The 12,696-nt window shown below is 47.0% G+C and overlaps 2 protein-coding genes across 3 annotated transcripts in view; both read right to left on the reverse strand.

Moving 5' to 3' along the window:
• The window catches only part of LOC147623360 (uncharacterized), a 108,288-nt gene that overhangs the window by 21,426 nt on the left and 74,166 nt on the right, over positions 1 to 12,696 (reverse strand). For both annotated transcript variants that reach the window (XM_086821509.1, XM_086821510.1), the window contains 4 exons: positions 2,734 to 2,790; positions 2,539 to 2,610; positions 1,520 to 1,618; positions 1,280 to 1,411 (listed from right to left, as the gene is read on the reverse strand). In XM_086821509.1, the coding sequence (XP_086677635.1) occupies positions 1,280 to 1,411; positions 1,520 to 1,618; positions 2,539 to 2,610; positions 2,734 to 2,790 (360 nt within the window). The remainder of the gene's footprint in view (positions 1 to 1,279; positions 1,412 to 1,519; positions 1,619 to 2,538; positions 2,611 to 2,733; positions 2,791 to 12,696) is intronic.
• Positions 7,055 to 8,944, reverse strand: LOC147623361 (uncharacterized). Its single transcript, XM_086820972.1, has one exon. It carries the CDS (start codon positions 8,792 to 8,794, stop codon positions 7,055 to 7,057), a length of 1,740 nt encoding a protein of 579 aa, XP_086677098.1. The 5' UTR covers positions 8,795 to 8,944.

Raw genomic sequence — 12,696 nt, forward strand, 5'->3', positions numbered from 1 at the left:
TGCAACCGCTCCCCCCGTTCCACGCATATTTCCACACCCGTTTCCTATAACAAGATATGGCATGGACGTTTCCGGCCGTTTCCAGGTGTGAAGGGGGTGGGAAACGTATTTCCACGTTTCCCACCTCCGTTTCCTGTGACTATGCTCAAGCCGCATGCGGAAGCACCTGGAGGCCTTCTTGAGGATCTGGCATCACGGTCCTTTCTCACTAAAGTGGTGGTGAGCCCACTTGGCACTATAGACCACCTGTGTGGTTGTTTCCCCCTCCCTCCATTGTATGAGAGAGCCTTCTCCTCCTAAAGCGGCCAGCCGGATGAGAAGAGCATCCTCCCCCTTTTTATGTTTCTTGACTCTCGCTCCCCATGTGGAGCCAAGTTTGTACTTAGCCATTATGGCTGTTTTTCTTGGTAACTAAGAGAAGGATCTCTTTCCCGGGGGGAAAAAAACATTGATTGCAAGTGTCTCAAGACTGTGGCAAACAAATACTCTCTCATAGTGTACACTCTGCACTTTGTAACTGAGTACCTCCGAATAGATGTATAAAAACAAAAGAACATGGCTGGAAATAATAAGTCCTCTAAGGCTTAACCCCTTTTGGTCCTTTCACCTTAACACTTCAGTCAATGCCTTTAAGCATCCCCTAGGCATGTCCTCTTCATATTGGCCACTTCAATTGCTGCTTTAGCCCTCTAGACTCCCCTTTTTTTGTATTGTGATGATGGATTATGGGGGAATTTTTGCCATTTAAGCTGGATTTAGGGATGGGGTTCGAATTGGGCTCTAGCTCAAGCTAGATCAACTCATCCCCACACATGCATCCTAGACTCCCTATTTACACCCCACCCTCGGGGAATCCTGTCAATACAAGACACGTAACACCTGGCATCCCTCCAATAGAAACAAGTGCTCTGCCTTGTGATGGAAAAAGCGACCCCTCAACGTTGGTCAGTGCAGTCACAATGATCAAAACGGCTAAAATTTCATCAAAAGTGGTTAAGAACAGCCTAAAGCTGTTCTAACACTGATAGGGGAGTCTGTATGATGGTCGTGCATGCATGCCTACCTACCGCATAAACCCACATCCAGCAGTGATGCTCCAACAACAGCCTCTAATAACTGGTCAATCTCAGATTAAAATATCACTATATTGACGCCCGTTGTTTTTCATAATATGCATGAGTCATGTCATTGCACGAATGATGATTGCAGAAACATGATGCAACAGACACATCCTTGTGATGCCATCGAAATAAAATAAACTGGCTGCCATGTACCATACCAGTTTATCAGGGGCAACTAAGCATTGCCTTTGAATGGAAACAAGATATGCATCATGGCAAGCTATAACTTCATCCAGTGAGCATGCAGATGTCATCCCTTCACAAAGCTCCACCCAGGCACTGTATAAAACCTGGGTACATCATGCCAATAAGCACAACCATCAGATACCTTACTACATGATACCCAGAATAGGCTTCCAACTTAAAAATGCTTTCAAGAAAGATCTGATCTTACTTACACGGTCCATAATATACTGATGCAACGTGTTAACAAAATGCATGAGCTTTTGTTGAAGCAGCAGCTGCTGCTTTAAGTTTGTAGCATCCCCTCCTCCATCCTGCAGCCATTTTGATGCCATACACATGAAATGCCTACTGTATACAGAGCAAAACGTTTACTATAAAAAAAGAAAAATATCTGCACTCTCAGGACTTAAATTGGGACATGGGCAAAGCGGGTGAGCAGGAAGAGAAACTTTACTTTAAAGAGACACAGAAGCATAAAATTTTGGGAATGATGGACGAGAATAAGAACAAATGCAGGCACAAAGTCCACAGACCACAGAGAGAAGAAAGGCATTCATACCAGATGTAAATGACAGAGTGAAGAAGAATTAAATCTATTGTGCCCCCTCCTGAAATCGAACTCCACGAAGGTTTCCTTTGAGAGATGAATCACCTCCATACAAGACATCTTGACTACTGAATTGCTGTTATGGCAGCTCACGCCTGCTTTTAAGATCTTGGTCATGCTAGTCCCTAGTACCCTCTTATTTTAATTACATGCAATGATAATTAATATTGAGCTTAATACAATAATTGATCTCAGGCTCTTTTGAGTTCCTTAGAAAGCGTATGCAAAATACAGTAATCATGCCTAGTACTAAATATAATGGTGGTTATTGAATTCCATATGAGAAGATGCATTAAGAACCAAGCCACCGGCTAGTTCATGTGTGTAAGGCCCCCTATAGCATAATAGCCATGGTGGGGCAGCCCAGATGTTGCAATCGTGTTCTCCTCATCATTGTGACGCTGCTAAAGCTTTGTCAGTCCAAGGTTCCTCACTTTCCACTTGCACGAAGCCGGGTTCTTTTATAAATGTTCCTAAGCTACTTGTAGAGACTTCTCCCAGACTTGATTCAAGGTTACTTTTCTTCTACTGCATTCTGATGGAATCTAAGGGTTTAAGAAAGAATGTAATTTTTAACAACTATCGATCAGCTTTTCTATACCAAGCATTTGAAAAGATAAATACCTTCCACATCCACCTGCAAGCTTTGTCAAGAGCAAATTTGGCACGCTTAACTTTGAACAAAAATGCCATCACCTACAAGGCGGGGTAAGCATATTCATGCACAGCATTCTCACAACATTACAAATCTATATTCTCACAACATAACAAATCTACTGTCAAAAGGTTGAATTATGAATTATCACGAAAAACATGCACCTGGTTGTATTTCTTGATTGCATTTCTGTCAATGATGAGCTCTAATGGCCAAGCTACCTGCACCACCAGCATAAAGATTTGAATTTTGCTCGTGTATGTGTCATCAAATCTTCAGCAAGAATGTGATTAGTTAACTACCCAAAAACTAGTGAAGGGTTCACCATGGGCTTGCCTTTCGGGTTTGAAAGAAAAACTTTTACTTTGAAATTGAGTTTTATTCAAAACAGCTTTCTTTCACTTATAAAGGTGTTGTAATCAATTATTATCGTCTGCATATTTGATAATAAACAAGTAGGATAAGTATCAGCATGAGTTACATATTGTGGAAAGATGTGTTAATGCTTACATGCATGCATGCGTGCATGAGAGAAAGAGAGTGAGAAGAGTTAAAATGTCCTATAAGACCAAGAAGGTACAATGTGTCTGATAATAGAGCATCTCTAAAAGCTATAACAACATAGAAATTGAAGGTGAACTGGGTACCTCAATGAAATAAAGCATATGCATGACTAGTCCAAGGAGAAAATAACTAACTCCCAAATTATGCTAATTAAATAATGATTGACACAAAAATGAGAAGAGCAATTAAGCTATCAAATCAACCTATTCATTAAAATCTCTCACTTAAAGTGAGAGCCTAAATATATCAATAGGCATTAATTGCACACATCCCATGTGCCTAGCAGCACTCACGTGAGTAGCACTTTCCATGTGACTAGCACACAACATGTGTCTAGCCTATGTGACTCATAACATCACTTAAGATAAATCATCCATGACATCATTGAGAATCAACCATTTTTCACATCTGCTCAGCAACTTACATTCGCCAACCAACCAGCTTTGGGCCTTTTACACCTTTAGACACATGCATCAAACACAAGGACTATGCTCCCCCTCAATTACACAACGTCCATCACCACAATTACTAACACACACACAGTCTCCACTTTAGCTAACATTTATACAAATGAGAAATAAGAATTGCGATCTAACTGCCATCATTGTAAGGAAAGTCTTACATCTTACATCGATTGAAGGGAGCGATCTTTCAAGGAATTTTTTGAATGACTCTTTTTTTCAAGAGAAGATCCTTTCATTAGTTAAAGAAAAAGCCTGCCTTAGTAGCAGAGTACAAACACTTCAAAACTGCAGTCAAAATATACAAAATACATGAAAGGGGGAGCTCCCTCCATGGCTGGCCACTCTCAGAGGGAGGTTACATCAGAGGGCAAAGGGGCAAAAGCTACAATGGGGGCCTATAATGGCAGGAAACTCCTCCGTCTTTCCGCGAAAGGAAGGGTCCGACGGTCCCAGTGCAAAGGAACACCTCTCGCCTCTACTGCATCATGCACTCTGACCTGCCAGTCAAACCCTCAAAGCAGCCACTCAGGGTGTGAATGAGATCCACCCATATGGCTTGGATGGTCTCCACAGGTGGGGTAGTCACTCCATCAACAGTCTCGCTGCCACCCAGTGAGCATGCCAGATGTGCCAAGCTGCTAAACCGCGAGCTCCCATTGCTGGCTGGTGCCCATCCTCGGCTCCCATGGTCAAACCGGGGCAGTGGCCATTGTAACCACGGAGATGCAGAGATACGGAGATGGGTGAGAACCAGCGTTAAACCACTCATGTCATCCTAATAAAATAGGGCATGGCTGCCTCTGCTACCCAAGAGACTACACCTGATGTGACTATGCAGATCAGATGTGAAGAGTTGGAGGCTGTGCTGCCATACCTGCTGGGCCTTGGGGAAATCACAAAGGCAGTGCCCCTGGCTCTCCTCGGCAGATCCATTGGATGTTGGGCGTCCAAGACCCCCCGCGGGTGGGAAGCCGCGAGCGAAGAGACGGCTAATCAAGAAATCCTTCCAAGGCTCATTGCCTAGCTGGAGACCATGCACAATCAACTAGCCCAAGAGGGCTCCACTCTGTACTGCAGGATCAATGAAATCAAGCCTCCCCTAGGCTCATGGTTCTTTGAGCACTTGCCAAGCCATCTTCGCCCGTGCCAGTTATCGCCTGACCATAGTAAGTTCCAGATCAGTCTCTGGATCTGTCCAATGCATGATCGGTGAAAAGCCCAACAAGAGGTAATGCACCACATGGTGGCCAACACCTGGTTGACCGCCACCACCCTCCCTACCAATGATTAGTCTAGCTGTGCTCCAGCAAATGTGTTGCATGCACGGAAGCGACCCTAAGCCTAATAAAGAACAATGATGCAAACTTTATTAGACAGAGAGAGAAGAGAGAGATAGATAGAGCTGTGTGTTCAATGTATCATATGGTACAAAAAGATGATGATGCCTGTACAACTTCTGAGGCCTTTGGCCTGACCAAAAGGTTGACTTTAGACCTTCTACTAACTGCCTATGACCTGATCCCAAAGGGGGATTAGATGATATGTGCAAATGAGAGCTTGGCTATTTATAGGGAGAAGAGGAAAATTTGGTCGGTTGCATCTTTTCAGCCCACAAAACTTCATTCAAAAAGTCATCTTTTGTGTCCAAACTGGGCCCAAACGTGCCCAATATATGGGTGTACGTCTTGGGCACTTGGGAAGCCTATTGGGCTGCAAAATCGGCTCTATTCTGCCCCTAAATCTCCCCTAAAACATTGCCAAATCCGGCACTAATGATGAGGTTATCCATGTCCAAGTCTGTGCACGTGACAAAATGAGCTTCCAGTGGTGCTCAAAAGGAGAGAGGCGAACTGCTCCTGTGTGGAAATATCAAAGCCCACTTGGCAGCCCAAATAACATACTGTTGCACCTGGTAGAATCCATCAGAACTCGTCAACTGAACGCCAAATCCAGTTGGGTGCGCTACTGATCTAGAAACCCCACAACTTGTGCCAGTTAAACCCCTCAGGGGTAGAGAGGCGAGGCAAAGCTCCTCTGCTGCTGCCACAAAACAACGGAGGTTACCCTAGCTGAGGTGAAAGTAGATGAAGAGATGGAGCCCCTTCTTCCTCAGGATGAGGCGAAGAAGCCCCATCCTCGCAATCAACCAAGCTTCTTTGATGGCCATGGAGACTCTCTGATCGCACACCTCTAAGTGGTAGATAGCCTGCTCCCTGAGGATGGAGTCCACGGTCTCATCCGTCTACAGTGTCACACATTGCGCACTCATGGGCATAGTGACATGGGACGGGGGGAACAGACCCTAGGGACGGGGAACGCGAGGGACGGGGGCGGGACGTCCGCGGGACGGAGGGACGGGGACGGCTTCCTGACGGCAGGACGGGGACGCCGGGAACGTTCCGAGAACGGCGTTCCCTGTCCGTACAGGGACGGCCAAACTGACCGTTGGAGGCAGTTTTTGACCGTTGGGGGGCGCCAACGGCTATCTGTCCTGGCCGTTTCCCTTGCGCAACTCCTCCAAGGCTCCAAGGCTTCTTCCTTGAGTCTGTCTCTCCCACATGGCTCCCCTCTTCTTCTATATAAGAGACCTCTACCTCCATGCTCTCCTCAAGCCCTCTCCTCTCCAAGCTCTCCCTCTCCAAGACCCAAGGCTCAAGCTCTCCCTCTCCAAGCTCACCCTCTCCAACCTCTCCAAGCTCACCCTCTCCAAGCTCTCCTTCTCCAACATCCAAGCTCTCCCTCTCCAAGCTCACCCTCTTCAAGCTCTCCTTCTCCAACATCCAAGCTCTCCCTCTCCAAGCTCACCCTCTCCATTGTCCAAGCTCTCCTTCTCCAACATCTCCATCCCGATTCTCCGTCTTGACTCTTTCTCAAGCTCTACCATCCATCTCAAGCTCTACTCTATCACTACGGCATCCTCTTCTCAAACCCCTTCCTCTCCTCAACCCGGGTCCGCCGCCGCCTCCACCACTTCAACACCCGCTCCATCATGAAGAAGGAGGCCCGCCGTACATCGATGGAGTTGGTGGGATGAGGTAGAGTGCTCGCAATACGATCAAGGGGGTGGTTCAAGACCATGGGTATGTAAGCTTTGCGGCTACAAGCGAACCGGCGGTGCCCACAAAGCATAGTCACCAGGGAACGGGAACGGATATGGGAACGAGGGGCCAATCGAGAACGGGAACGGGACCCCTTGCAATCCGGAACGGGATCCGGAACGACACGTTATCATATTTCAATACACATGAGTAGACAAATATACAATTAAAAGCAGGCAAAAGGAGACAAATATACAATTGAAAGTAGACAAAAAGAGACAAGAATTTGATAGCAAACTCAATGACCTTGTTCATATTTAGAAAACCAGAAGTACAATAGCTTGTACAATGTACAGCCACATAGTGAAAGCTAGATAGCTAAGAACAAAGAAACCTAAAGTCCTGACTCCTAGGTGATATCAAATAGGTGCAAAGATGTCAGCTAGATCATCCATAGATGCATCATGCATCGATGCAGGTGGAGGTGGAGGTGGAGGGTCGTCATCATCCGACTCAGACTGTGGCTCCATATCTATGAAGCTCTCATGGTCAAAGTCACCACTAGCAACCTGGGCTAATAGTCGCAAGTTGGCTGACACATACACAAGGTCATTTGTTCTGGTAGTGAGTAGCCGATTTCTCTTCTTCGAGGCAACATGGCTAAAAACACTCCATAGTTGCTCAATTGGAGAAGAACTTGCATTCTGACTGAGAATGCGCATTGCAAGCCGTTGTAGCTCTGGAGTACCCGATCCGTAGTTCTCCCACCAAAGAGCACCTCCCATAAGTGTTCTATCTTGCTGGGCATCTGCTGAACCAAAATTACCTGTCTTTGCTCTGTACTTTCCCAAATCAATTCTAATCTTGCTTCTCATCGTAGCGTCAGGCACCAATCTGGCAAGGATTTTGTCCCAGCCATTTGTGACTTCTTCATCCGATTCCTGGCCTTTGCCTTGAAACTCTGGATCAATCACAAATGCAGCTGCATGCATTGGTGAGTGATATCGGTCCCACCTTGCTTGACACAAACTTTGAAGTTCTGCCTTCTTTGTTGTGTCGGGCTCCAAAGAAAGGATACGCTCCACCATCTTGTCCATGCCCTCATAAACTTTGCCAATGCAAGGTTTTTTCCCATCCACCATACGCAGCATGTAGATAATGGGCTTCGTAATGTTGACAACATGCTCAATCTTCACCCACAAAGGAGCATCCATGATGTGGGTGTAACAAGTTGTTCCTTGTGTGCTACGGGCAGTGGGCCACGTGCTCCACTCATCACTCACTACAAGCTGCTTGAGAATGTTATGGAGTGCAACTAGCCTCTCTAGCATAATAAAATTATATGCAAAACGAGTTTCCGAATATTTTTTAAGATCCAAGTTTGGGGATCTTTTTCTAAACTCGGAGAGGCTAAATGTGTGCCGAGTGATGAATGAAACTATGTCTTTTCCCTTTGCTATGCATGGTGCTACCCATGAAAGACCATCAATGTCTTTCAGAAGATTATTCAAGCCATGTGCAATGCATGGAGTGAATGTGATGTGTGGATACCTTGCCAAAAGAAGGTCGCCTGCAGCTCGATTTGAGGCCTCCCCATCACCAATGACCTGGATCACATCTTGAGGACCCACTTGCTCAATTGCCTCTGCCCACTCCTCCACGATGACGTCGGCATACTTGCCCGTTGGGGAGGCATCATGGGAAGACACAAAAAATGTGTTCCCTCGAGAGTATGCGATGATGCCATGGATGGAGCGAGATTGGCTATCACTCCATCCATCACTAATGATGGAGACACCGTTGCGTTGCCACCCTTCCTTGACGTTTTGCATGGCTTGCTCAACAGCTTCCTTTTCCTTTGCCAAAAGCGTGGTTCGAAGGCTCTCCGAAGAAGGGGGAGTGTAGGTTGGTCCAAATTCAGCAATGAGACGAACCATTTCCCGAAAATAAGGGGACCTTGCCACATTGAAAGCGATGTGGTCATGGTAGAAGAACCTTGCAATAGCTGCATCCACGGCTTCTCGTTTGCGTGGATTCCAAGAACCCGCAAGAGTTCTTTGCGTGCCTTTGGGGGGTGGCGGTTGATGCACGGAAGAAGAGCCTACGGATGTGGAGAAGTTGCTTGAAGGAGTTGTAAAGAATGATGGGTTCGCAGCCATAGCTCTTGGAGGAGGAGCACGAAAAATCACTTCATTATGCCTAGCTTCTAGCTCTCTCTTTTTCTCAGCTGAGATTGACAAGCATGGTTGGATTTCTTGTCCCGGCTCATGGATTAGGTGACCTCGAACTCGGTTGACTCCCCCATGTTTGGTGCTCCCACAATAGCGACATTTCCACTTCCTAGCTCCTCCGCCTTGATTGGCCTCAAGAATATCCACCTCATCCCACCATGACCATGCTTCGTTCTTCTTGGCTCTCTTGGTTCCCTTAGGAGGCATTATATGAGAGAGAGAGAGAGAGAGAGAGAGAGAGAGAGAGAGAGAGATTGTACTTGGAAGTTGGCTTTGAAAATTGAGAGAGAGATTGTACTTGGAAGTTGGCTATGAGAGAGAGAAAGCTGTCTTGGAAGTTGGAACTTGGTTCCCTTATGAGAGAGAGAGAGAGAGAGAGAGAGAGAGATTGTACTTGGCTATGAGAGAGAGAGTTTGTACTTGGCTATGCACATTGCACACTGTACTTGCAGCTGCACTGGATTTTATAAGTTCTCAGACTCCAGAGAGGTACGTTTTTTTTTTAAACGTTGATATTGACGTTTTTTTTTTTATGAACGTTGGAGGGCAGCCTGGCAGCCTGCAGGTCGTCGTTTTTTTTGAACGTTGCAGCTTCTATTCGTTGATTTCGTTTTTCGAATCGTTTTTTTGAGGGGTCGGCGGCGGCGCTCGAAGCAAGTATCGTCTTTACTTTTTTTTTAAGGGTTACGGGTGCCCACAACGTTGGGCACCCGTAACCCAAAAAAAAGAAAACATGCGACGCTATTACGCTGCCCGTGGAGAAAAACGTCGCCGTTTCGCGCATGAGGGAAAAAAAAATTATAAGCCACGTATCTCCACGTTCCACCGTTCCCAAGGTGGCCTCCTCCACGTTCCCCCGTTCCACAACAGTGGAACGGCGTTCCCATGTGACTATGCCACAAAGTGCGTGCTCACTTCTTGCATGAGCCCGGCACTGAAGTGCAATTTTGCAAGGAGGTTTCGGCCGAGAAGAAGAAGGAGCTCCTTGAAAAGCTTGTGGTTTATGAGGCGGCCGAGTTGGCAAAACGCAATCCTCAAGTGGCCGTCGACCCCATATCCTTTGTGAGGACATCAACGCCGCATGTACCTCGTTCATCAAGAGAGGCATCCGCTTCTCGGGGACGCCAGCGGCCAAAGTACTCTTGATGAGAATTGGTACCCTCAATTGAAAGAGGAGGTGGACATGGCGGTGACACGATTCTTCTTTCATGACCACATAGCATTTCGGGCGGCACGGTAAGTCCTTGGCACTATGCTCATGTACTATTCAAATATCATGCTCTAAAGACTAAAACTTAAAAGACTAAATGACGGTAAAAATCTGAATTTTGTTTGTGTTTTGCATATGGTGTTTTGGATAGATCTCCATACTTTCGGGCCATGTGCAAATTGATAGCGGAGTATGGACCCTCTTATGTTCCCCCCTCTTCGGAGACCATCCGCACCTCTCCTTGAGAAGGAGAAGGCAAGCGTGGAGGTGGCGGCCAACCACATGAAAGAGCAATGGGCTGAAAATGGTGTTACCCTCGTCGTTGATGGGTGGAGTGACACTAGAAAGCGCTCCATCCATGGAGTTGTTGCCTACTCACGAGGGGAGACATACTTTGTCGACTCCCATGATGCTTCCGGGACGGGGAAGAGTGCCGAGATACTTGCTGCGGAGTGGGCAACAACACGAGAGACGGTGGGGGCGGAGAATGTCATTGCCATATGTGCGGATGGAGAACAGGCAAATAGGGCGGCGGGGACAATTCTCCAAGCAACTTATCCTCGCATCACCATGTGCTTTTGCATGGCCCATTGCCTCAACAACCTTATCAAAGACATAGGGGCCTTGGATTGGGTTGCACCTGTCATTGAGGGTGCCAACAAAATAGTGACCTTTGTCCTCAACCATCAAAGGGTGCAGCACGAGTTTTCCAAGAAGTCAAGCCTCTCTCTTCTTAAGTATTCCGAGACGAGGTTTGCATTCAACTTTCTCATGCTAGGCCGCTTGTGTACAATTGAGGGGACTCTTCCTCAGTGATGAGTTTGCACGCACTTTAGAGGCTTCCACGACGGTCGGCAAATTTTGCAGGGAAAGGGCGGACGATGCGGCATGGTGGGAGGAGGCCAAGGCGCTTGTGGAGATGGTGCAACCGATTATTGATCTCCTTAGGGTAGTGGATTCCACTCAACCATGCATTGGCAAAGTGTACGAGGCAATGGATCGCATGACAGAGAAGCTAAAAGCAATGTTCAAAGTCAAGCCTCACTATAAACAGGTCAAATCCCTATGTTTGAAAAGGTGGCAAGCCTACCACTCTCCCCTCCATGCTGCTGCCTACATTGTTGATCCTGAGTTTCAAGGCAAAGGGCAACACAAGGACAAAGAGGTGAGCAAAGGCCTTCGACAAACCTTGGATCGCCTTTACACTAGTGAGGAGGATCGCCGCACAATCAAGGACCAATTGCAGATTTATAGAGAGAAGGCTTTTGGTTTGGCAGATGCACAGGCGGACCGCTTCAAGGTAGGGTCTGCACTTTGGTGGGAGGATTATGGTGCGGAAACTCCAAAGTTGCAGGAATTTGCTCTGCGCGTACTCTCACAGGCTTGCAGTAGCAGTTGCCTAGAGCAACTCTGGTCAGTTTATAGCCACGTTGCCTCTAAGAAGAGGAACCGCCTTGGTGTACAGAATGCAAATGATTTGGTATTTGTCAGTGCCAACTTGCGAATGCTTTGCAAGGGCTTGACAAAGAAGGCAGATCCTTTCACCGAATGGGAGCAGGCACAGCAAGACCCACATCTCTCTGATCAGCAGAGGGCCGAGATTTTAGAGGAGCTTGAGGTTGTGCCCGAGGCATTGTCCCCCCCACCTCCCCCTCCCCTCCCACTTGAGGACCAGCCTATGGAGGACTTCACTAAGGAGGTCACGATTGATCTTCACCCTTTTCAGCCTCTTGCCTAGTCTCTTGAGTCTAGAGTCTCGAGTCTCGACTCTTGCCCCACTTTTTTGCTAGCAATCTTGTATCTTGGTACTTAGTCATTTTGCCTTGAGTGTACACCCTCCTTGGGCCTTTCATTATGCCATTTGGCATTTTTGTTTAGATTGTACACTCACTTTTGTTTATCATGCCATCAGCGCCCCATTATAGTTTTTTGCTAATACGACTATGCATTTCTCCTCTTTTTGGTGCAATTTTGTGCTTAATGTCTTGGTTTCTAAGTGTAAATCACGTGTGTTAAAAAAAATTGCAAAAAAACAATCGTTTTCAGATTGCCGTTTTTTCCACCGTCCTCGGGACGGCCTTTTGCCCCGTTCCCCGTCCCATGTTTCTATGCTCATGGGGAATGAGAAGGCAACCACGCCCACATCCAAAGGCATCAGCAAACAATACCACACAAAAGTGGAGCGATGCTCGTTCCTCGAAGGTGGATACACTCTCAACGAGGAGACACTGCAATAGCTCACTGGATAGCCCATCATGAGGGAGAAGCCTCCATAGGAAACAAGCTGTCATTGGTGCAAAGTAGATTGGGGTCTCCGCAAGGTTGGAGAAGCTCTGGAAGGAACACCAACTTGTGAGTCTTCTGGGAAGCAAAAGGGGGCTTGGGCTAGGAGCCAAGGAGGCCCCTGGGTCTAGGCAGGGCAAAGGTTAGATGGGGTCTGAAGTTACAAGGGGCAAGAGGCAGCGTGGGCAGAGATGAAGATGGAGAAGCAGCAAGGAGAGCCTCAGCGTGAAACTATTGCTCATAAAGAGGGTCAGGCATTGGGACCTATGGCACGACTTCCTCGGGGGAAAGGTGGACCTGGGATGGCCTCAAGGGAGGAACTGAATCTGAGGGAGTC

The sequence above is a fragment of the Cibotium barometz genome, chromosome 27, assembly GCF_041138505.1.
Source record: "Cibotium barometz isolate CiBa-2024 chromosome 27, ASM4113850v1, whole genome shotgun sequence".
Lineage (NCBI taxonomy): Eukaryota > Viridiplantae > Streptophyta > Polypodiopsida > Cyatheales > Cibotiaceae > Cibotium > Cibotium barometz.

Coding starts and splice junctions, on each gene's coding strand:
- LOC147623361 (XM_086820972.1), bottom strand. CDS start 8,794: ATGGCTGCGAACCCATCATTCTTTACAACTCCTTCAAGCAACTTCTCC.